At 47.8% G+C, this 18,185-nt stretch overlaps 1 protein-coding gene across 9 annotated transcripts in view; it reads right to left on the reverse strand.

The window, feature by feature from the left end:
- Positions 1-18,185, reverse strand: part of TUFM (Tu translation elongation factor, mitochondrial) — a 47,067-nt gene that overhangs the window by 26,932 nt on the left and 1,950 nt on the right. For all 9 annotated transcript variants that reach the window (XR_015282305.1, XR_015282306.1, XR_015282304.1 and 6 more), the window contains exons 3-6: positions 14,805-14,916; positions 10,987-11,153; positions 9,169-9,273; positions 5,739-5,903 (exon numbers count right to left, since the gene is read on the reverse strand). Coding sequence is in view for 6 of the 9 variants with exons in the window: in XM_086874529.1 (XP_086730655.1) it covers positions 5,739-5,903; positions 9,169-9,273; positions 10,987-11,153; positions 14,805-14,916 (549 nt within the window). In the remaining 3 variants the exon portion in view is untranslated. The remainder of the gene's footprint in view (positions 1-5,738; positions 5,904-9,168; positions 9,274-10,986; positions 11,154-14,804; positions 14,917-18,185) is intronic.

The following is an 18,185-nucleotide window of genomic DNA, read 5'->3' on the forward strand; positions in this document are numbered from 1 at the left end:
TGTCACAGGTGTGTCACAGGTGTGTCACAGGTGTGTGACAGGTGTGTGACAGGTGTGTGACAGGTGTGTGACAGGTGTGTGACAGGTGTGTCACAGGTGTGTCACAGGTGTGTACAGGTGTGTGACAGGTGTGTCACAGGTGTGTGACAGGTGTGTCACAGGTGTGTCACAGGTGTGTGACAGGTGTGTCACAGGTGTGTCACAGGTGTGTGACAGGTGTGTCACAGGTGTGTGACAGGTGTGTCACAGGTGTGATGACACAGGTGTGTGACAGGTGTGTGACAGGTGTGTGACAGGTGTGTCACAGGTGTGTTACAGGTGTGTCACAGGTGTGTCACAGGTGTGTGACAGGTGTGTGACAGGTGTGTACAGGTGTGTCACAGGTGTGTCACAGGTGTGTCACAGGTGTGTCACAGGTGTGTCACAGGTGTGTGACAGGTGTGTCACAGGTGTGTCACAGGTGTGTGACAGGTGTGTGACAGGTGTGTGACAGGTGTGTCACAGGTGTGTCACAGGTGTGTGACAGGTGTGTGACAGGTGTGTCACAGGTGTGTCACAGGTGTGTCACAGGTGTGTCACAGGTGTGTCACAGGTGTGTGACAGGTGTGTCACAGGTGTGTGACAGGTGTGTGACAGGTGTGTCACAGGTGTGTCACAGGTGTGTGACAGGTGTGTCACAGGTGTGTCACAGGTGTGTCACAGGTGTGTCACAGGTGTGTACAGGTGTGTGACAGGTGTGTGACAGGTGTGTCACAGGTGTGTCACAGGTGTGTCACAGGTGTGTGACAGGTGTGTGACAGGTGTCACAGGTGTGTCACAGGTGTGTCACAGGTGTGTGACAGGTGTGTCACAGGTGTGTGACAGGTGTGTCACAGGTGTGTCACAGGTGTGTCACAGGTGTGTCACAGGTGTGTGACAGGTGTGTCACAGGTGTGATGTCACAGGTGTGTGACAGGTGTGTCACAGGTGTGTCACAGGTGTGTGACAGGTGTGTGACAGGTGTGTCACAGGTGTGTCACAGGTGTGTGACAGGTGTGTCACAGGTGTGTCACAGGTGTGTCACAGGTGTGTGACAGGTGTGTGACAGGTGTGTCACAGGTGTGTCACAGGTGTGTGACAGGTGTGTGACAGGTGTGTCACAGGTGTGTGACAGGTGTGTCACAGGTGTGTCACAGGTGTGTCACAGGTGTGTGACAGGTGTGTGACAGGTGTGTGACAGGTGTGTCACAGGTGTGTCACAGGTGTGTGACAGGTGTGTGACAGGTGTGTCACAGGTGTGTGACAGGTGTGTGACAGGTGTGTCACAGGTGTGTCACAGGTGTGTCACAGGTGTGTGACAGGTGTGTGACAGGTGTGTCACAGGTGTGTGACAGGTGTGTGACAGGTGTGTCACAGGTGTGTCACAGGTGTGTACAGGTGTGTGACAGGTGTGTCACAGGTGTGTGACAGGTGTGTCACAGGTGTGTGACAGGTGTGTCACAGGTGTGTCACAGGTGTGTGACAGGTGTGTGACAGGTGTGTCACAGGTGTGTGACAGGTGTGTGACAGGTGTGTCACAGGTGTGTGACAGGTGTGTGACAGGTGTGTTACAGGTGTGATTGAACAGGTGTGTCACAGGTGTGTCACAGGTGTGTGACAGGTGTGTCACAGGTGTGTGACAGGTGTGTCACAGGTGTGTCACAGGTGTGTCACAGGTGTGTCACAGGTGTGTGACAGGTGTGTCACAGGTGTGTCACAGGTGTGTCACAGGTGTGTCACAGGTGTGTCACAGGTGTGTCACAGGTGTGTCACAGGTGTGATGTCACAGGTGTGTCACAGGTGTGTCACAGGTGTGTCACAGGTGTGTCACAGGTGTGTCACAGGTGTGTGACAGGTGTGTCACAGGTGTGTGACAGGTGTGTGACAGGTGTGTCACAGGTGTGTCACAGGTGTGTCACAGGTGTGATGTCACAGGTGTGTCACAGGTGTGTCACAGGTGTGTCACAGGTGTGTGACAGGTGTGTCACAGGTGTGAGACAGGTGTGATTGAACAGGTGACACAGGTGACACAGGTGTGATTGAACAGGTGACACAGGTGAGATTGAACAGGTGACACAGGTGACACAGGTGTGATTGAACAGGTGACACAGGTGAGATTGAACAGGTGACACAGGTGAGATTGAACAGGTGACACAGGTGTGATTGAACAGGTGACACAGGTGTGATTGAACAGGTGACACAGGTGTGATTGAACAGGTGACACAGGTGACACAGGTGTGATTGAACAGGTGACACAGGTGAGATTGAACAGGTGACACAGGTGACACAGGTGTGATTGAACAGGTGACACAGGTGAGATTGAACAGGTGACACAGGTGAGATTGAACAGGTGACACAGGTGAGATTGAACAGGTGAGACAGGTGAGACAGGTGTGATGGTACAGGTGTGTCACAGGTGAGATTGAACAGGTGAGATGAGACAGGGGGAATTGGACAGGGGAACAGCTGTGTCCAGGTGTGCCCAGGTGTGCCCACGTGTATCTCAAGTGTGTCCAGGTTGTCCCAGGTGTATCTCAAGTGTCCCCAGGTGTGCCCAGGTGTGCCCAGGTGTATCTCAGGTGTGTTTTCACCCTCCCAGGTGTGCCCAGGTGTCCCCCAGGTGTATCCCAGGTGTGCCCAGGTGTGCCCAGGTGTATCTCAGGTGTGCCCAGGTGTATCTCAGGTGTCCCCCAGGTGTCCCCAGGTGTGTCCAGCTGTGTCCAGGTGTCCCCAGGTGTATCCAGGTGTCCCCAGGTGTATCCAGGTGTGCCCAGGTGTGTCTCAGGTTTCCCCCAGGTGTCCCCAGGTGTGCCCAGGTGTCCCCAGGTGTGTTCTGGGTGTGCCCAGGTGTGTTCCAGGCATGCGCTAGGTGTGTACTAGACCAGATACTAGATCAGGTTCTAGATCGGGTTCTAGACTGTTCTAGATCAGGTTCTAGATCAGGTTCTAGACTCGGTTCTAGAAGGTTCTAGATCGGGTTCTAGACTGGGTTCTAGAAGGTTCTAGATCGGGTTCTAGATCGGGTTCTAGATCAGGTTCTAGGTGTGTTCTAGATTGTTCCAGAGCAGGTTCCAGACTGGGTTCTGGAGCAAGTTCTGGATCAGGTTCCAGACTGGCTTCCAGGTGTCCCCAGGTGTGTCCCCACCCCTCCAGCTCCCCCCAGGTGTGTCCAGGTGTGTCCAGGTGTGCCCAGGTGTCCCCAGGTGTGCCCAGGTGTCCCCAGGTGTGCCCAGGTGTATCTCAGGTGTCCCCAGGTGTGCCCAGGTGTGCCCAGGTGTCCCCAGGTGTGCCCAGGTGTCCCCAGGTGTGCCCAGGTGTATCTCAGGTGTGCCCAGGTGTGCCCAGGTGTGCCCAGGTGTACCTGCAGCGCGCACAGAGCCGACCCCACCACCACCGAGGTGTTCCCCATGTACCCCAGGTGTGCCCAGGTGTATCCAGGTGTACCCCAGGTGTGCCCAGGTGTGCCCAGGTGTATCCAGGTGTACCCCAGGTGTGCCCAGGTGTGTCCAGGTGTACCCCAGGTGTGCCCAGGTGTATCCAGGTGTACCCCAGGTGTGCCCAGGTGTGTCCAGGTGTACCCCAGGTGTGCCCAGGTGTATCTCAGGTGTGTTTTTACCCCCCCAGGTGTGCCCAGGTGTCCCCAGGTGTGCCCAGGTGTATCTCAGGTGTGCTCAGGTGTGCCCAGGTGTGCCCAGGTGTATCTCAGGTGTGCCCAGGTGTATCTCAGGTGTGCCCAGGTGTGCCCAGGTGTGTCCCAGGTGTGTCCAGGTGTGTCCAGGTGTACCCCAGGTGTGTTTTTACCCCCCCAGGTGTGCCCAGGTGTGCCCAGGTGTCCCCAGGTGTGCCCAGGTGTATCTCAGGTGTCCCCCAGGTGTGTCCAGGTGTGCCCAGGTGTATCTCAGGTGTCCCCCAGGTGTGTCCAGGTGTGCCCAGGTGTGCCCAGGTGTGCCCAGGTGTACCCCAGGTGTGCCCAGGTGTGCCCAGGTGTACCTGCAGCGCGCACAGAGCCGACCCCACCACCACCGGGGTGTTCCCCATGTACCCCAGGTGTCCCCAGGTGTGCCCAGGTGTCCCCAGGTGTGCCCAGGTGTATCTCAGGTGTGCCCAGGTGTCCCCAGGTGTGCCCAGGTGTATCTCAGGTGTCCCCAGGTGTACCCCAGGTGTGCCCAGGTGTGCCCAGGTGTACCTGCAGCGCGCACAGAGCCGACCCCACCACCACCGGGGTGTTCCCCGTGTACCCCAGGTGTACCCCAGGTGAGTCCAGGTGTGTTTTTACCCCCCCAGGTGTATCTCAGGTGTGCCCAGGTGTCCCCAGGTGTGCCCAGGTGTCCCCAGGTGTCCCCAGGTGTGCCCAGGTGTGCCCAGGTGTGCCCAGGTGTGCCCAGGTGTACCCCAGGTGTGTCCAGGTGTACCCCAGGTGTCCCCAGGTGTGCCCAGGTGTGCCCCAGGTGTGCCCAGGTGTATCTCAAGTGTGCCCAGGTGTATCTCAGGTGTGCCCAGGTGTCCCCAGGTGTGCCCCAGGTGTGCCCAGGTGTATCTCAGGTGTCCCCAGGTGTCCCCAGGTGTGCCCCAGGTGTGCCCAGGTGTATCTCAGGTGTCCCCAGGTGTCCCCAGGTGTGCCCCAGGTGTGCCCAGGTGTATCTCAGGTGTCCCCAGGTGTGCCCAGGTGTGCCCAGGTGTACCCCAGGTGTATCTCAGGTGTACCCCAGGTGTCCCCAGGTGTACCCCAGGTGTGTTTTTACCCCCCCAGGTGTGCCCAGGTGTATCTCAGGTGTCCCCAGGTGTGCCCAGGTGTATCTCAGGTGTGCCCAGGTGTATCTCAGGTGTGCCCAGGTGTGCTCAGGTGTGCTCAGGTGTGCCCAGGTGTGCCCAGGTGTATCTCAGGTGTGCCCAGGTGTGCCCCAGGTGTGCCCAGGTGTATCTCAGGTGTGCCCCAGGTGTCCCCAGGTGTGCCCAGGTGTGCCCAGGTGTGCCCAGGTGTACCCCAGGTGTGTTTTTACCCCCCCAGGTGTGCCCAGGTGTATCTCAGGTGTGCCCAGGTGTACCCCAGGTGTGCCCAGGTGTGCCCAGGTGTACCCCAGGTGTGCCCAGGTGTACCCCAGGTGTGCCCAGGTGTGCCCAGGTGTACCCCAGGTGTGTCCAGGTGTACCCCAGGTTTCCCCCAGGTGTACCCCAGGTGTATCCAGGTGTGCCCAGGTGTATTTCAGGTGTCCCCAGGTGTATCCAGGTGTCCCCAGGTGTACCCCAGGTGTATCCAGGTGTACCCCAGGTGTATCTCAGGTGTACCCCAGGTATGTCCCAGGTGTCCCCAGGTGTATCTCAGGTGTATCCAGGTGTCCCCAGGTGTGTCCAGGTGTACCCCAGGTGTCCCCCAGGTGTACCCCAGGTATGTTTTTACCCCCCCAGGTGTGCCCAGGTATACCCCAGATGCGCCCAGGTGTGCCCAGGTGTATCTCAGGTGTGCCCAGGTGTCCCCAGGTGTGTCCAGGTGTGTTTTTACCCCCCCAGGTGTATCTCAGGTGTGCCCAGGTGTATCTCAGGTGTGCCCAGGTGTACCCCAGGTGTGTCCAGGTGTACCCCAGGTGTGTCCAGGTGTACCCCAGGTGTGTTTTTACCCCCTCAGGTGTGCCCAGGTGTGCCCAGGTGTATCTCAGGTGTCCCCAGGTGTGCCCAGGTGTGCCCAGGTGTGCCCAGGTGTGCCCAGGTGTGCCCAGGTGTACCTGCAGCGCGCACAGAGCCGACCCCACCACCACCGGGGTTTTTTCTCCGTCGAAGCCGAACTCGGTCAGGAGCTCCCGAACCTCGAGCTCCACCAATGGGAGCAGCTCCGGGTCCGGCACCGCGTCCGCCTTGTTCAGGTAAACGACAACGTGCTGGACACCCACCTGTGCAGGTGAGATCAGACAGGTGAGATCAGACAGGTGAGATCAGACACACCCTGAACCTGAACCCACACCTGAACCCAAACCCCAACAGCTCCGGGTCCGGCACCGCGTCCGCCTTGTTCAGGTACACGACCACGTGCTGGACACCCACCTGTGCAGGTGAGACAGGTGAGACAGGTGAGATCAGACAGGTGAGATCAGACAGGTGAGATCAGACACACCCTGAACCTGGATCTGATCCTACACCTGAACCTGAACCTGAACCCGAACCTGGATCCAGCACTGCGTTCACCTTGTTCAGGTAAACAACAACGTGCTGCACACCCACCTGTGCAGGTGAGACAGGTGAGACAGGTGAGACAGGTGAGATCAGACAGGTGAGACAGGTGAGAGACAGGTGAGACAGGTGAGACAGGTGAGACAGGTGAGACAGGTGAGATCAGACACACCCTGAACCTGGATCTGATCCTACACCTGAACCTGAACCTGAACCTGGGTCCGGCACCGCGTTCACCTTGTTCAGGTACACAACAACGTGCTGGACACCCACCTGGACAGGTGAGACAGGTGAGATCAGACACACCCTGAACCTGACCCCACACCTGAACCTGAACCCAATCCTGGGTCCGGCACCGCGTCCACCTTGTTCAGGTAAACAACCACGTGCTGGACGCCCACCTGTGCAGGTGAGACAGGTGAGACAGGTGAGATCAGACAGGTGAGATCAGACACACCCTGAACCTGGATCTGACCCCACACCTGAACCTGACCCCACACCTGAACCCGAACCTGGGTCCGGCACCGCGTTCACCTTGTTCAGGTAAACAACCACGTGCTGGACACCCACCTGGACAGGTGAGATCAGACAGGTGAGATCAGACAGGTGAGACAGGTGAGACAGGTGAGACAGGTGAGACAGGTGAGACAGGTGAGAGACACACCCTGAACCGACACCTGAACCTGACCCCACACCTGAACCCAAACCTGGGTCCGGCACCGCGTTCACCTTGTTCAGGTAAACGACAACGTGCTGGACACCCACCTGTGCAGGTGAGATCAGACAGGTGAGATCAGACAGGTGAGATCAGACAGGTGAGATCAGACACACCCTGAACCTGGATCTGATCCTACACCTGAACCTGAACCTGAACCCAAACCTGGGTCCGGCACCGCGTTCACCTTGTTCAGGTAAACAACCACGTGCTCCAATGTAACCACGCCTTCCCAGCAGGTGACCACGCCCCCTCCAATGTAACCACGCCCCCTCCAATGTAAACACGCCTTCCCAGCAGGTGACCACGCCCCCTCCAATATAACTAAACCGCCTCAGGATGTAACCACGCCCCCTCAGGAGGTGACCACGCCCCCTCCAATGTAAACACACCTTTCCAGGAGCTGACCACGCCCCCTCCAATGTAACTAAACATCCCCAGGTGACCACGCCCCCTCCTGAGCTGACCACGCCCCCTCCAATGTAAACACGCCTTCCCAGCAGGTGACCACGCCCCCTGCAATATAACTAAACCGCCTCAGGATGTAACCACGCCCCCTCCTGAGCTGACCACGCCCCCTCCAATATAAACACGCCTTCTCAGCAGGTGACCACGCCCCCTCCAATGTACACACGCCTTCCCAGCAGGTGACCACGCCCCCTCCAATGTAACTAAACCTCCCCAGGATGTAATCACGCCCCCTCAGGAGGTGACCACGCCCCCTCCTGAGCAGACCACGCCCCCTCCAAAGTAACTAAACCTCCCCAGGATGTAACCACGCCCCCTCAGGAGGTGACCACGCCCTCTGCTGATCTGACCACGCCCCCAGGCATTAGCAACGCATCCTTCTGAGCTGACCATGCCCCCTTCAACGTAACTAAACCTCCCCAGGAGGTGACCACGCCCCCTCAGGAGGTGACCGCGCCCCCTCAGGAGGTGACCACGCCCCCTCCAATGTACACACGCCTTCCCAGCAGGTGACCACGCCCCCTCCAATGTAACCACGCCCCCTCCAATGTAACCACGCCTTCCCAGCAGGTGACCACGCCCCCTCCAATGTAACTAAACATCCCCAGGAGGTGACCACGCCCCCTCCTGAGCGGAGCACGCCCCCTCAAATGTAACTAAACTGCCTCAGGATGTAACCACGCCCCCTCAGGAGGTGACCACGCCCCCTCCTGAGCTGACCACGCCCCCACCAATGTAACTAAACCTCCCCAGGATGTAACCACGCCCCCTCAGGAGGTGACCACGCCCTCTGCTGATCTGACCACGCCCCCAGGCATTAGCAACGCCCCCTCCTGAGCTGACCACGCCCCCTCCAACATAACTAAACCTCCCCAGGAGGTGACCACGCCCCCTCAGGAGGTGACCGCGCCCCCTCAGGAGGTGACCACGCCCCCTCCAATGTAAACACCCCTTCCCAGCAGGTGACCACGCCCCCTCCAATGTAACTAAACATCCCCAGGAGGTGACCACGCCCCCTGCTGATCTGATTACGCCCCCTCCAATGTACGGAAACCTCCCCAGGATGTAACCACGCCCCTTCTGGAGGTAACCACGCCCCCTCAGGAGATGACCACGCCCCCTCAGGAGGCAACCACGCCCCCTCTAATGTAAACACGCCTTCCCAGCAGGTGACCACGCCCCCTCCAATGTAACTAAACATCCCCAGAAGGTGACCACGCCCCCTCCTGAGCTGACCACGCCCCCTCAAATGTAACGAAACTTCCCCAGGATGTAACCACGCCCCCTCAGGAGGTGACCACGCCCCCTCAGGAGGTGACCACGCCCCCTCCAATGTACACACACCTTCCCAGCAGGTGACCACGCCCCATCCAATGTAACCACCCCCCCTCAGGAGGCGGCCACGCCCCCTCCAATGTAACCACGCCTCCACAGGAGGTGACCACGCCCCCTCCAATGTAACCACCCCCCCTCAGGAGGCGGCCACGCCCCCTCCAATGTAACCACGCCTCCACAGGAGGTGACCACGCCCCCTCCAATGTAACCACCCCCCCTCAGGAGGCGGCCACGCCCCCTCCAATGTAACCACGCCTCCACAGGAGGTGACCACGCCCCCTCCAATGTAACCACCCCCCCTCAGGAGGCGGCCACGCCCCCTCCAATGTAACCACGCCTCCACAGGAGGTGACCACGCCCCCTCCAATGTTACCACCCCCCCTCAGGAGGCAACCACGCCCCCTCCAATGTAACCACGCCTCCACAGGAGGTGACCACGCCCCCCCCGAAGCTGGCCACGCCCCTCTCACCTGCCGGGCCAGCAGCAGGTGCTCGCGGGTCTGCGGCATTTGCCCGTCGGTCGCGGCCACCACGAGGATGACGCCGTCCAGGGGGGCGGTGCCCGTGATCATGTTCTGGGGGAAAAAACGGCAGAATCGGGAAAAAAGCCGGGAATTCCGGGAATTCCGGGAATTCCGGCGGCGTTATCGGATCCGGGCTCGGGAAAAATCTGGGAGGGGTCGAGCGGAAATGAAAGGGGGGAAAGGAAATGGGGAGAAATCGGTGAGAAATGGTTAAAAATGAGGGGAAAGAATTTAATAACAGTGGGGAAAAAATTAATAAAAAAATGTTTAAAAATTCACAAAAAATTCCCCAAAAAATTCTCAAAAAAAGCTCCCGAAAATATGCAAAAAATTCTGAAAAAAATCCTTAAAATCCCCAAAAAATCCCTTAAAAATCCCTAAAAAATCCCCAAAAAATCCTTAAAAAATCCCCCCAAAATCCAGAAAAATCCTGAAAAAAAAATAAAAAAATCCTTTAAAAAATCCCTAAAAAATCCACAAAAAATCAAAAAAAATTCTGAAAATGATCCCTAAAAAATAAAAAAAAAAATCCGTAAAAAATCTCTAAAAATCCTCAAAAAGTCCCTAAAAAATCCCCAAAAAACCCTCAAATAATCCCCCCAAAATCCCAAAAAATCTCAAAAAAATCCACAAAATAATCCCAAAAAAATGCGCAAAAAATAAAAAAAAAACCTAAAAAAAATTGCTAAAAAATCCTTAAAAAATCCCCCAAAATGCTCACATAATTCTGAAAAAAACACCAAAAAATCTCCTAAAATTCTGTAAAAAATCTGTAAAAAAATCCCTAAAACATCCCAAAAAATCCCATAAAAAATCCCATAAAAAATCCCCAAAAAATCTGCAAAAAATCCCCAAAAAATCCTCAAATAATCCTCAAAAAAATCCCTAAAAAATCCCCCCAAAATCCTCAAAAAATCCAGAAAAATCCTGAAAAAAATATCAAAAAAATCCTTAAAAAATCCCCAAAAAATCCCCCAAAAAATCCTCAAAAAATCCTTAAAAAATCCCTAAAAAATCGAAAAAAAATCGAAAAAAAATCCCAAAAATTCCCAAAAAATTCCAGAAAATTCCAGAATCCCAGAACTCCTCACCTTGTTAGCGTGGCCGGGGCAGTCGGTGTGCGCGTAGTGGCGCCGCGCCGTGCTGTACTCCACGTGCGCCGCGTTGATGGTGACAAAAACACCCCCAAAAATCCCCAAAAAATCCTAAAAAAATCCCTAAAAAATCCTGAAAAAAATCCCTAAAAAATCCTGAAAAAAATCCTAAAAAATCGTCAAAAAATCCTTAAAAAATCCCCCAAGAAATCCTTAGAAATCCCTAAAAAATCCCTAAAAAATACCTCAAAAATCTGCAAAAAATCCCCAAAAAATCCTCAAATAATCCTCAAAAAAATCCCTAAAAAATCCTCAAAAAATCCTTAAAAAATCCCCCAAAAAATCCGTAAAAATCTACAAAAAAATCCTAAAAAATCCCAAAAAAATCCACAAAAAATCCTAAAAAATCCCTAAAAAATCCCTAAAAAATCCTCAGAAAATCCCTAAAAAATCCCTAAAAAATCCAAAAAAATCCTGAAAAAAATATCAAAAAAATCCTTAAAAAATCCCTAAAAAATCCCCCAAAAATCGAAAAAAAATCGGAAAAAAATCGAAAAAAAATCGGAAAAAAATCGAAAAAAAATCGAAAAAAAATCGAAAAAAAATCCCAAAAATTCCCAAAAAATTCCCAAAAAATTCCCAGAATCCCCAAACCCTGGGAACTCCTCACCTTGACGTAGTCAGCGTGGCCGGGGCAGTCGGTGTGCGCGTAGTGGCGCCGCGCCGTGCTGTACTCCACGTGCGCCGCGTTGATGGTGATGCCGCGCGCTTTCTCCTCGGGGGCGCTGTCGATCTCCTCGTAGGGCCGGAACTGCGCCCCTCCCCCCGCCGACAGCACTGCGGGGACACCCCAAAACGGGTCAGAACACCCCAAAAATGGATCAGACACCCCAAAAACGGGTCAGAACACCCCAAAAACGGGTCAGACACCCCAAAAATGGGTCAGACACCCCAAAAATGGATCAGACACCCGAAAAATGGGTCAGAACACCCCAAAAATGGGTCAGAACACCCCAAAAACGGGTCAGACACCCCAAAAATGGATCAGACACCCCAAAAATGGGTCAGAACACCCCAAAAACGGGTCAGAACACCCCAAAACGGGTCAGAACACCCCAAAATGTGTCAGAACACCCCAAAAACGGGTCAGAACACCCCAAAAATGGGTCAGAACACCCCAAAACGGGTCAGAACACCCCAAAAACGGGTCAGAACACCCCCAAAACGGGTCAGAACACCCCAAAAATGGGTCAGACACCCCAAAAATGGGTCAGAACACCCCAAAAATGGATCAGAACACCCCCAAAACGGGTCAGAACACCCCAAAACGGGTCAGAACACCCCAAAATGGGTCAGACACCCCAAAAATGGGTCAGACACCCCAAAATGGGTCAGAACACCCCAAAAACGGATCAGACACCCCAAAACGGGTCAGAACACCCCAAAAATGGGTCAGAACACCCCAAAACGGGTCAGACACCCCAAAAATGGGTCAGAACACCCCAAAAATGGGGTCAGACCCCTCCATTTTTTCCCCATTTTTCCCCATTTTTTTCCAATTTTTCTCCATTTTTCCCATTTTTCCTCCATTTTTCCCCACTTTTTTTCCATTTTTCCCCAATTTTCCCCATTTTTCCCATTTTTTCCCCATTTTTCCCATTTTTTCCCCATTTTTCCCCATTTTTCCCCATTTTTTACCAATTTTTCCCCATTTTTCCAAATTTTTCCCCATTTTTCCAAATTTTTCCCCATTTTTCTCCATTTATCCAAATTTTTCCCCATTTTTTCCCCACTTTTTCTCCATTTTCCCCATTTTTTCTCCATTTTTCTCCATTTTTTCCCATTTTTTTCCCATTTTTTCCCCATTTTTTCTCCATTTTTCCCCATTTTTTCCCCATTTTTCCCATTTTTTCCCATTTTTTTCCCATTTTTTCCCCATTTTTTCCCCATTTTTTCCCATTTTTTCCCCATTTTTTCTCCATTTTTTCCCCATTTTTTCCCCATTTTTTGTTTCATTTTTTCCCCATTTTTTCCCAATTTTTTCCCATTTTTTTTTTCATTATTCTCCCATTTTTTCACCCATTTTTTCTCCCAATTTTTCCATTTTTTCCCATTTTTCTCCCAATTTTTTTCTCATTTTTCTCCCAATTTTTCACCCAATTTTTCCATTTTTTCCCCATTTTTTGTTTCATTTTTTCCCCATTTTTTCCCCATTTTTTGTTTCATTTTTTCCCAATTTTTTCCCCATTTTTTCCCCATTTTTTTCTCATTTTTCTCCCAATTTTCCCCCATTTTTTCTTTCATTTTTTCCCCATTTTTTGCCCATTTTTGCCCATTTTTTTCTCATTATTCTCCCATTTTTTCACCCATTTTTTCTCCCAATTTTCCCATTTTTTCCCCATTTTTTCCCATTTTTTCCCAATTTTTTTCTCATTTTGCTCCCAATTTTTCACCCAACTTTTCCTTTTTTTCCCCATTTTTTGTTTCATTGTTTCCCCATTTTTTTCCCATTTTTTCCCCATTTTTTCCCCATTTTTTCCCAATTTTTTCCCATTTTTTTTCTCATTATTCTCCCATTTTTTCCCCATTTTTTCTCCCAATTTTTCCATTTTTTCCCATTTTTCTCCCAATTTTTTTCTCATTTTTCTCCCTATTTTTCACCCAATTTTTCCTTTTTTTCCCCATTTTTTGTTTCATTTTTTCCACATTTTTTCCCATTTTTTCTCCATTTTTTCCCCATTTTTTGTTTCATTTTTTCCCCATTTTTTCCCATTTTTTTCCCATTTTTTTTCTCATTATTCTCCCATTTTTTCACCCATATTTTCTCCCAATTTTTCCTTTTTTTCCCCATTTTTCTCCCAATTTTTTTCTCATTTTCCTCCCAATTTTTCACCCAATTTTTCCATTTTTTCCCCATTTTTTCTTTCATTTTTTCCCCATTTTTTCCCATTTTTTTCCAATTTTTTCTCATTATTCTCCCAATTTTTCCTTTTTTTTCCCCATTTTTTGTTTCATTTTTTCCCCATTTTTTCTCAATTTTTCCCCATTTTTTCCCCATTTTTTCCCCATTTTTTCCCCATTTTTTCTCATTTTTCTCCCAATTTTTTTCTCATTTTTCTCCCATTTTTTCCTCCTTTTTTCCCCATTTTTTCCCATTTTTTCCCATTTTTTCCCCATTTTTCCCCAATTTTTCCCCCATTTTTTCCCCATTTTTCCCCCATTTTTTCCCCATTTTTTCTCATTTTTCTCCCAATTTTTCACCCAATTTTTCTCCCAATTTTCCCATTTTTTCCCAATTTTTCCCCATTTTTCTCCCAATTTTTTTCTCATTTTTCTCCCATTTTTTCCCCATTTTTTCCTCATTTTTCCCCATTTTTCCCCCATTTTTTCCCAATTTTCTCCCATTTTTTTCTCATTTTCCTCCCAATTTTTCACCCAATTTTTCTCCTAATTTTCCCATTTTTTCCCCATTTTTCCCCATTTTTCTCCCAATTTTTTTCTCATTTTTCTCCCATTTTTTCCCCATTTTTTCCTCCTTTTTCCCCATTTTTCCTCCTTTTTTCCCCATTTTTCCTCCTTTTTTCCCCATTTTTTCCCCGTTTTTGGCCATTTTTTCACCGTTTTTCACCATTTTTTTTTTCTTTTTTCCCAATTTCCCCGTTTTTCACCCCATTTCTGTGCTCACCCCGGGTGCTGACCACACTCAGGCTGATTTTCCCCTCCTCCACATCCCATTTATTCCCATTTATTTCCATTTATTCCTATTTTTTCCCCATTTTTTTCTCCCAATTTTCCCATTTTTCCCCCATTTTTTCCCATTTTTCTCCCAATTTTTTTCTCATTTTTCTCCCAATTTTTCACCCAATTTTTCCATTTTTTCCCCATTTTTTCTTTCATTTTTTCCCCATTTTTTCCCCATTTTTTTCCCAATTTTTTTCTCATTTTTCCCCATTTTTTCCCATTTTTTCCCCATTTTTTGTTTCATTTTTTCCCCATTTTTTCCCCATTTTTTTCCCCATTTTTTGTTTCATTTTTTCCCCATTTTTTCCCCATTTTTTCCCCATTTTTTCTCATTTTTCTCCCAATTTTTCACCCAATTTTTCTCCTAATTTCCCCATTTTTTCCCCATTTTTCCCCATTTTTTCCCCCATTTTTTCCCATTTTTCTCCCAATTTTTTCCCCATTTTTTCCTCCTTTTTCCCCCATTTTTTCCCCATTTTTTCCCCGTTTTTGCCCATTTTTTCACCATTTTTCACCATTTTTTTTTGTTTTTTCCCAATTCTCCCGTTTTTCACCCCATTTCTGTGCTCACCCCGGGTGATGTCAGCACTCAGGCTGATTTTCCCCTGCTCCACATCCCATTTATTCCCATTTATTCCCATTTATTCCCATTTTTTGCCCGTTTTTGGCCATTTTTTCACCGTTTTTCACCATTTTTTTTTTGTTTTTTCCCAATTCTCCCGTTTTTCACCCCATTTCTGTGCTCACCCCTGGTGATGGCAGCGGTCAGGGTGGTTTTCCCGTGGTCCACGTGCCCGATGGTGCCGACGTTCAGGTGAGGTTTGTCCCGCACGAAAGCAACCTTGGCCTTGGGGGGGGCCTGGGGGGGAACCCCAAAATCACCCGGAATTCACCCAAAATTCACCCAAAAATATTCCAAAAATTCACCCAGAATTCACCCAAAAATAGCCCAAAAATCTCCTGAGATTACCCCCAAAATTACCCCAAAATATCCCAAAAATTCACCAAAAATATCCCAAAAATTCACCCAAAAATTCACCCAAAAATATCCCAAAATCACCCAGAATTCACCCAAAATTCACCCAAAAATATCCCAAAATTCACCCAAAAATATCCCAAAATTCACCCAAAATCACCCAAAATATCCCAAAAATCCACCCAAAAATTTCCCAATAATCCACCCAAAATCACCCAGAATTCACCCAAAATCACCCAGAATTCACCCAAAATATCCCAAAAATTCACCCAAAAATTCACCCAAAATTCACCCAAAAATATCCCAAAAATTCACCCAAAAATATCCCAAAATTCACCCAAAAATTCACCCCAAATATCCCCAAAATTCACCTAAAATCCACCCAAAATCACCCAGAATTCACCCAAAATTCAACCAAAAATATTCAAAAAATTCACCCAAAAATATCCCAAAAATTCACCCAAATTCACCCAAAATATCCCAAAAATCCACCTAAAATATCCCCAAAATTACCCCAAAAATATCACCAAAATTTATCAAAAATCCACCCAAAATCACCCAGAATTACCCCAAAATTCACCCAGAATTACCCCAAAATTCACCCAGAATTCACCCAAAAATATCCCAAAAATTCACCCAAAAATCCACCCAAAATCACCCGGAATTAACCCAAAATTCAACCAAAAATATCCCAAAGATTCACCCAAAAATCCACCCAAAATCACCCAGAATTCACCCAAAATTCACCCAAAAATATCCCAAAGATTCACCCAAAAATATCCCAAAATTCACCCAAAAATATCCCAAAAATAGCCCAAAATCACCCAGAATTCACCCAAAATTCACCCAAAAATATCCCAAAAATTCACCCAAAAATAGGCCAAAAATCCACCCAAAATATCCCAAAAATTCACCCAAAATATCCCCAAAATTCACCCAAAAATCCACCCAAAAATATCCCAAAAATTCACCCAAAATCACCCAGAATTCACCCAAAATATCCCAAAAATTCACCCAAAAATTCACCCAAAACATCCCAAAAATTCACCTAAAAATCCACCCAAAATCACCCAGAATTACCCCAAAATTCACTCAAAAATATCCCCAAAATCCACCCAAAAATCCACCCAAAATCACCCAAAATTCACCCAAAAATATCCCCGAAATCCACCCAAAAATCCACCCAAAATCACCCAGAATTCACCCAAAATTCACCCAAAAATTCACCCAAAATATCCCAAAAATCCACCCAAAAATCCACCCAAAATCACCCGGAATTCACCCAAAATTCACCCAAAAATATCCCAAAGATTCACCCAAAAATATCCCAAAATTCACCCAAAATATCCTCAAAATCCACCCAAAAATCCACCCAAAATCACCCAGAATTCACCCAAAATTCACCCAAAAATATCCCAAAGATTCACCCAAAAATATCCGAAAATTCACCCAAAAATTCACCCAAAAATATCCCAAAAATTCACCCAAAATCACCCAGAATTCACCCAAAATTCACCCAAAAATATCCCAAAAATTCACCAAAAATATCCGAAAATTCACCCAAAAATTCACCCAAAAATATCCCAAAAATTCACCCAAAATCACCCAGAATTCACCCAAAATTCACCCAAAAATATCCCAAAAATTCACCAAAAATATCCGAAAATTCACCCAAAAATTCACCCAAAACCAGCCCAAAATCACCCAGAATTCACCCAAAATATCCCAAAAATCCACCCAAAAATTCACCCCAAATCCACCCAAAAATAGCCCAAAATCACCCAGAATTCACCCAGAATTAACCCAAAATATCCCAAAAATTCACCCAAAATATCCCAAAAATTCACCCAAAAATCCACCCAAAATCACCCAGAATTAACCCAAAATATTCCAAAAATTCACCCAAAAATTCACCCAAAAATACCCCAAAAATCAACCAGAATTAACCCAAAATTCACCCAAAAATATCCCAAAATCACCCAAAAATTCACCCAAAAATTCACCCAAAAATATCCCAAAAATTCACCCAAAAATTCACCCAAAAATAGCCCAAAATCACCCAGAATTCACCCAAAATTTACCCAAAAATTCACCCAAAAATTCACCCAAAATATTCCAAAAATTCACCCAAAAATTCACCCGAAAATATCCCAAAATTCACCCAAAATTCACTCAGAATTAACCCAAAAATATCCCAAAAATTCACCCAAAATATCCCCAAAATTACCCCAAAAATATCACCAAAATTTATCAAAAATTATCCCAAATATCCCAAAATTCACCCAAAATTCACCCAAAAATATCCCAAAAATCCACCCAAAATTCACTAAAATTTCACCCAAAATTACCCCAAAATTCACCCAAAATATCCCCAAAAAATCCTAAAAAAACCCCCTCAAAAATCCCAAAAATTCCCCAAAAAATTAATAAAAAAATCCTTCAAAAATCCAAAAAATTCACCCAAAAATCCCCAAAAATTCACCCAAAATTCCCCCAAAAATCCCCAAAAAATCCCCAAAAATCCCCTCTAAAAATCCCAAAAAATCCCCCCAAAAATCCCAAAAATTCCCCAAAAATTCCCCTAAAAAGTCCCCAAAAATAAAAAAATCTCCCCAAAAATCCCCCAAAAATTCCTGAAAAATTCCCAAAAAATCCCCCAAAAAATCCTAAAAAATTCCTGAAAAATTCCAAGAAAATCCCAAAAAATTCCCAAAAAAATCCCCAAAAAAATCCCAATAAATTCCACAAAAAAATCCCAAAAAAACCCACAAAAAATCCCAAAAATTCCCGAAAAATTCCAAGAAAATCCCCAAAAAATCCCCCAAAAATCCCCTCTAAAAATCCCAAAAAAATCCAAAATAATTCCTGAAAAATTCCAAAAAAAATCCCCAAAAAATCCCAATAAATTCCACAAAAAATCCCAAAAAATCCCCCCAAAAATCCAAAAAAATTCCTGAAAAATTCCAAGAAAATCCCAAAAAAATTCCCCAAAAATTCCCAAAAAATCCCAATAAATTCCACAAAAAATCCCCAAAAAATCCCAAAAAATTCCTGAAAAATCCCAAAAAAATCCCCCAAAAATTCCCAAAAAATCCCAATAAATTCCACAAAAAATCCCAAAAAAATCCCCAAAAAATCCCAAAAAATTCCTG

Source organism: Cyanistes caeruleus, unplaced genomic scaffold, assembly GCF_971803275.1.
Source record: "Cyanistes caeruleus unplaced genomic scaffold, bCyaCae1.hap1.1 HAP1_SCAFFOLD_243, whole genome shotgun sequence".
Classification (NCBI taxonomy): domain Eukaryota; kingdom Metazoa; phylum Chordata; class Aves; order Passeriformes; family Paridae; genus Cyanistes; species Cyanistes caeruleus.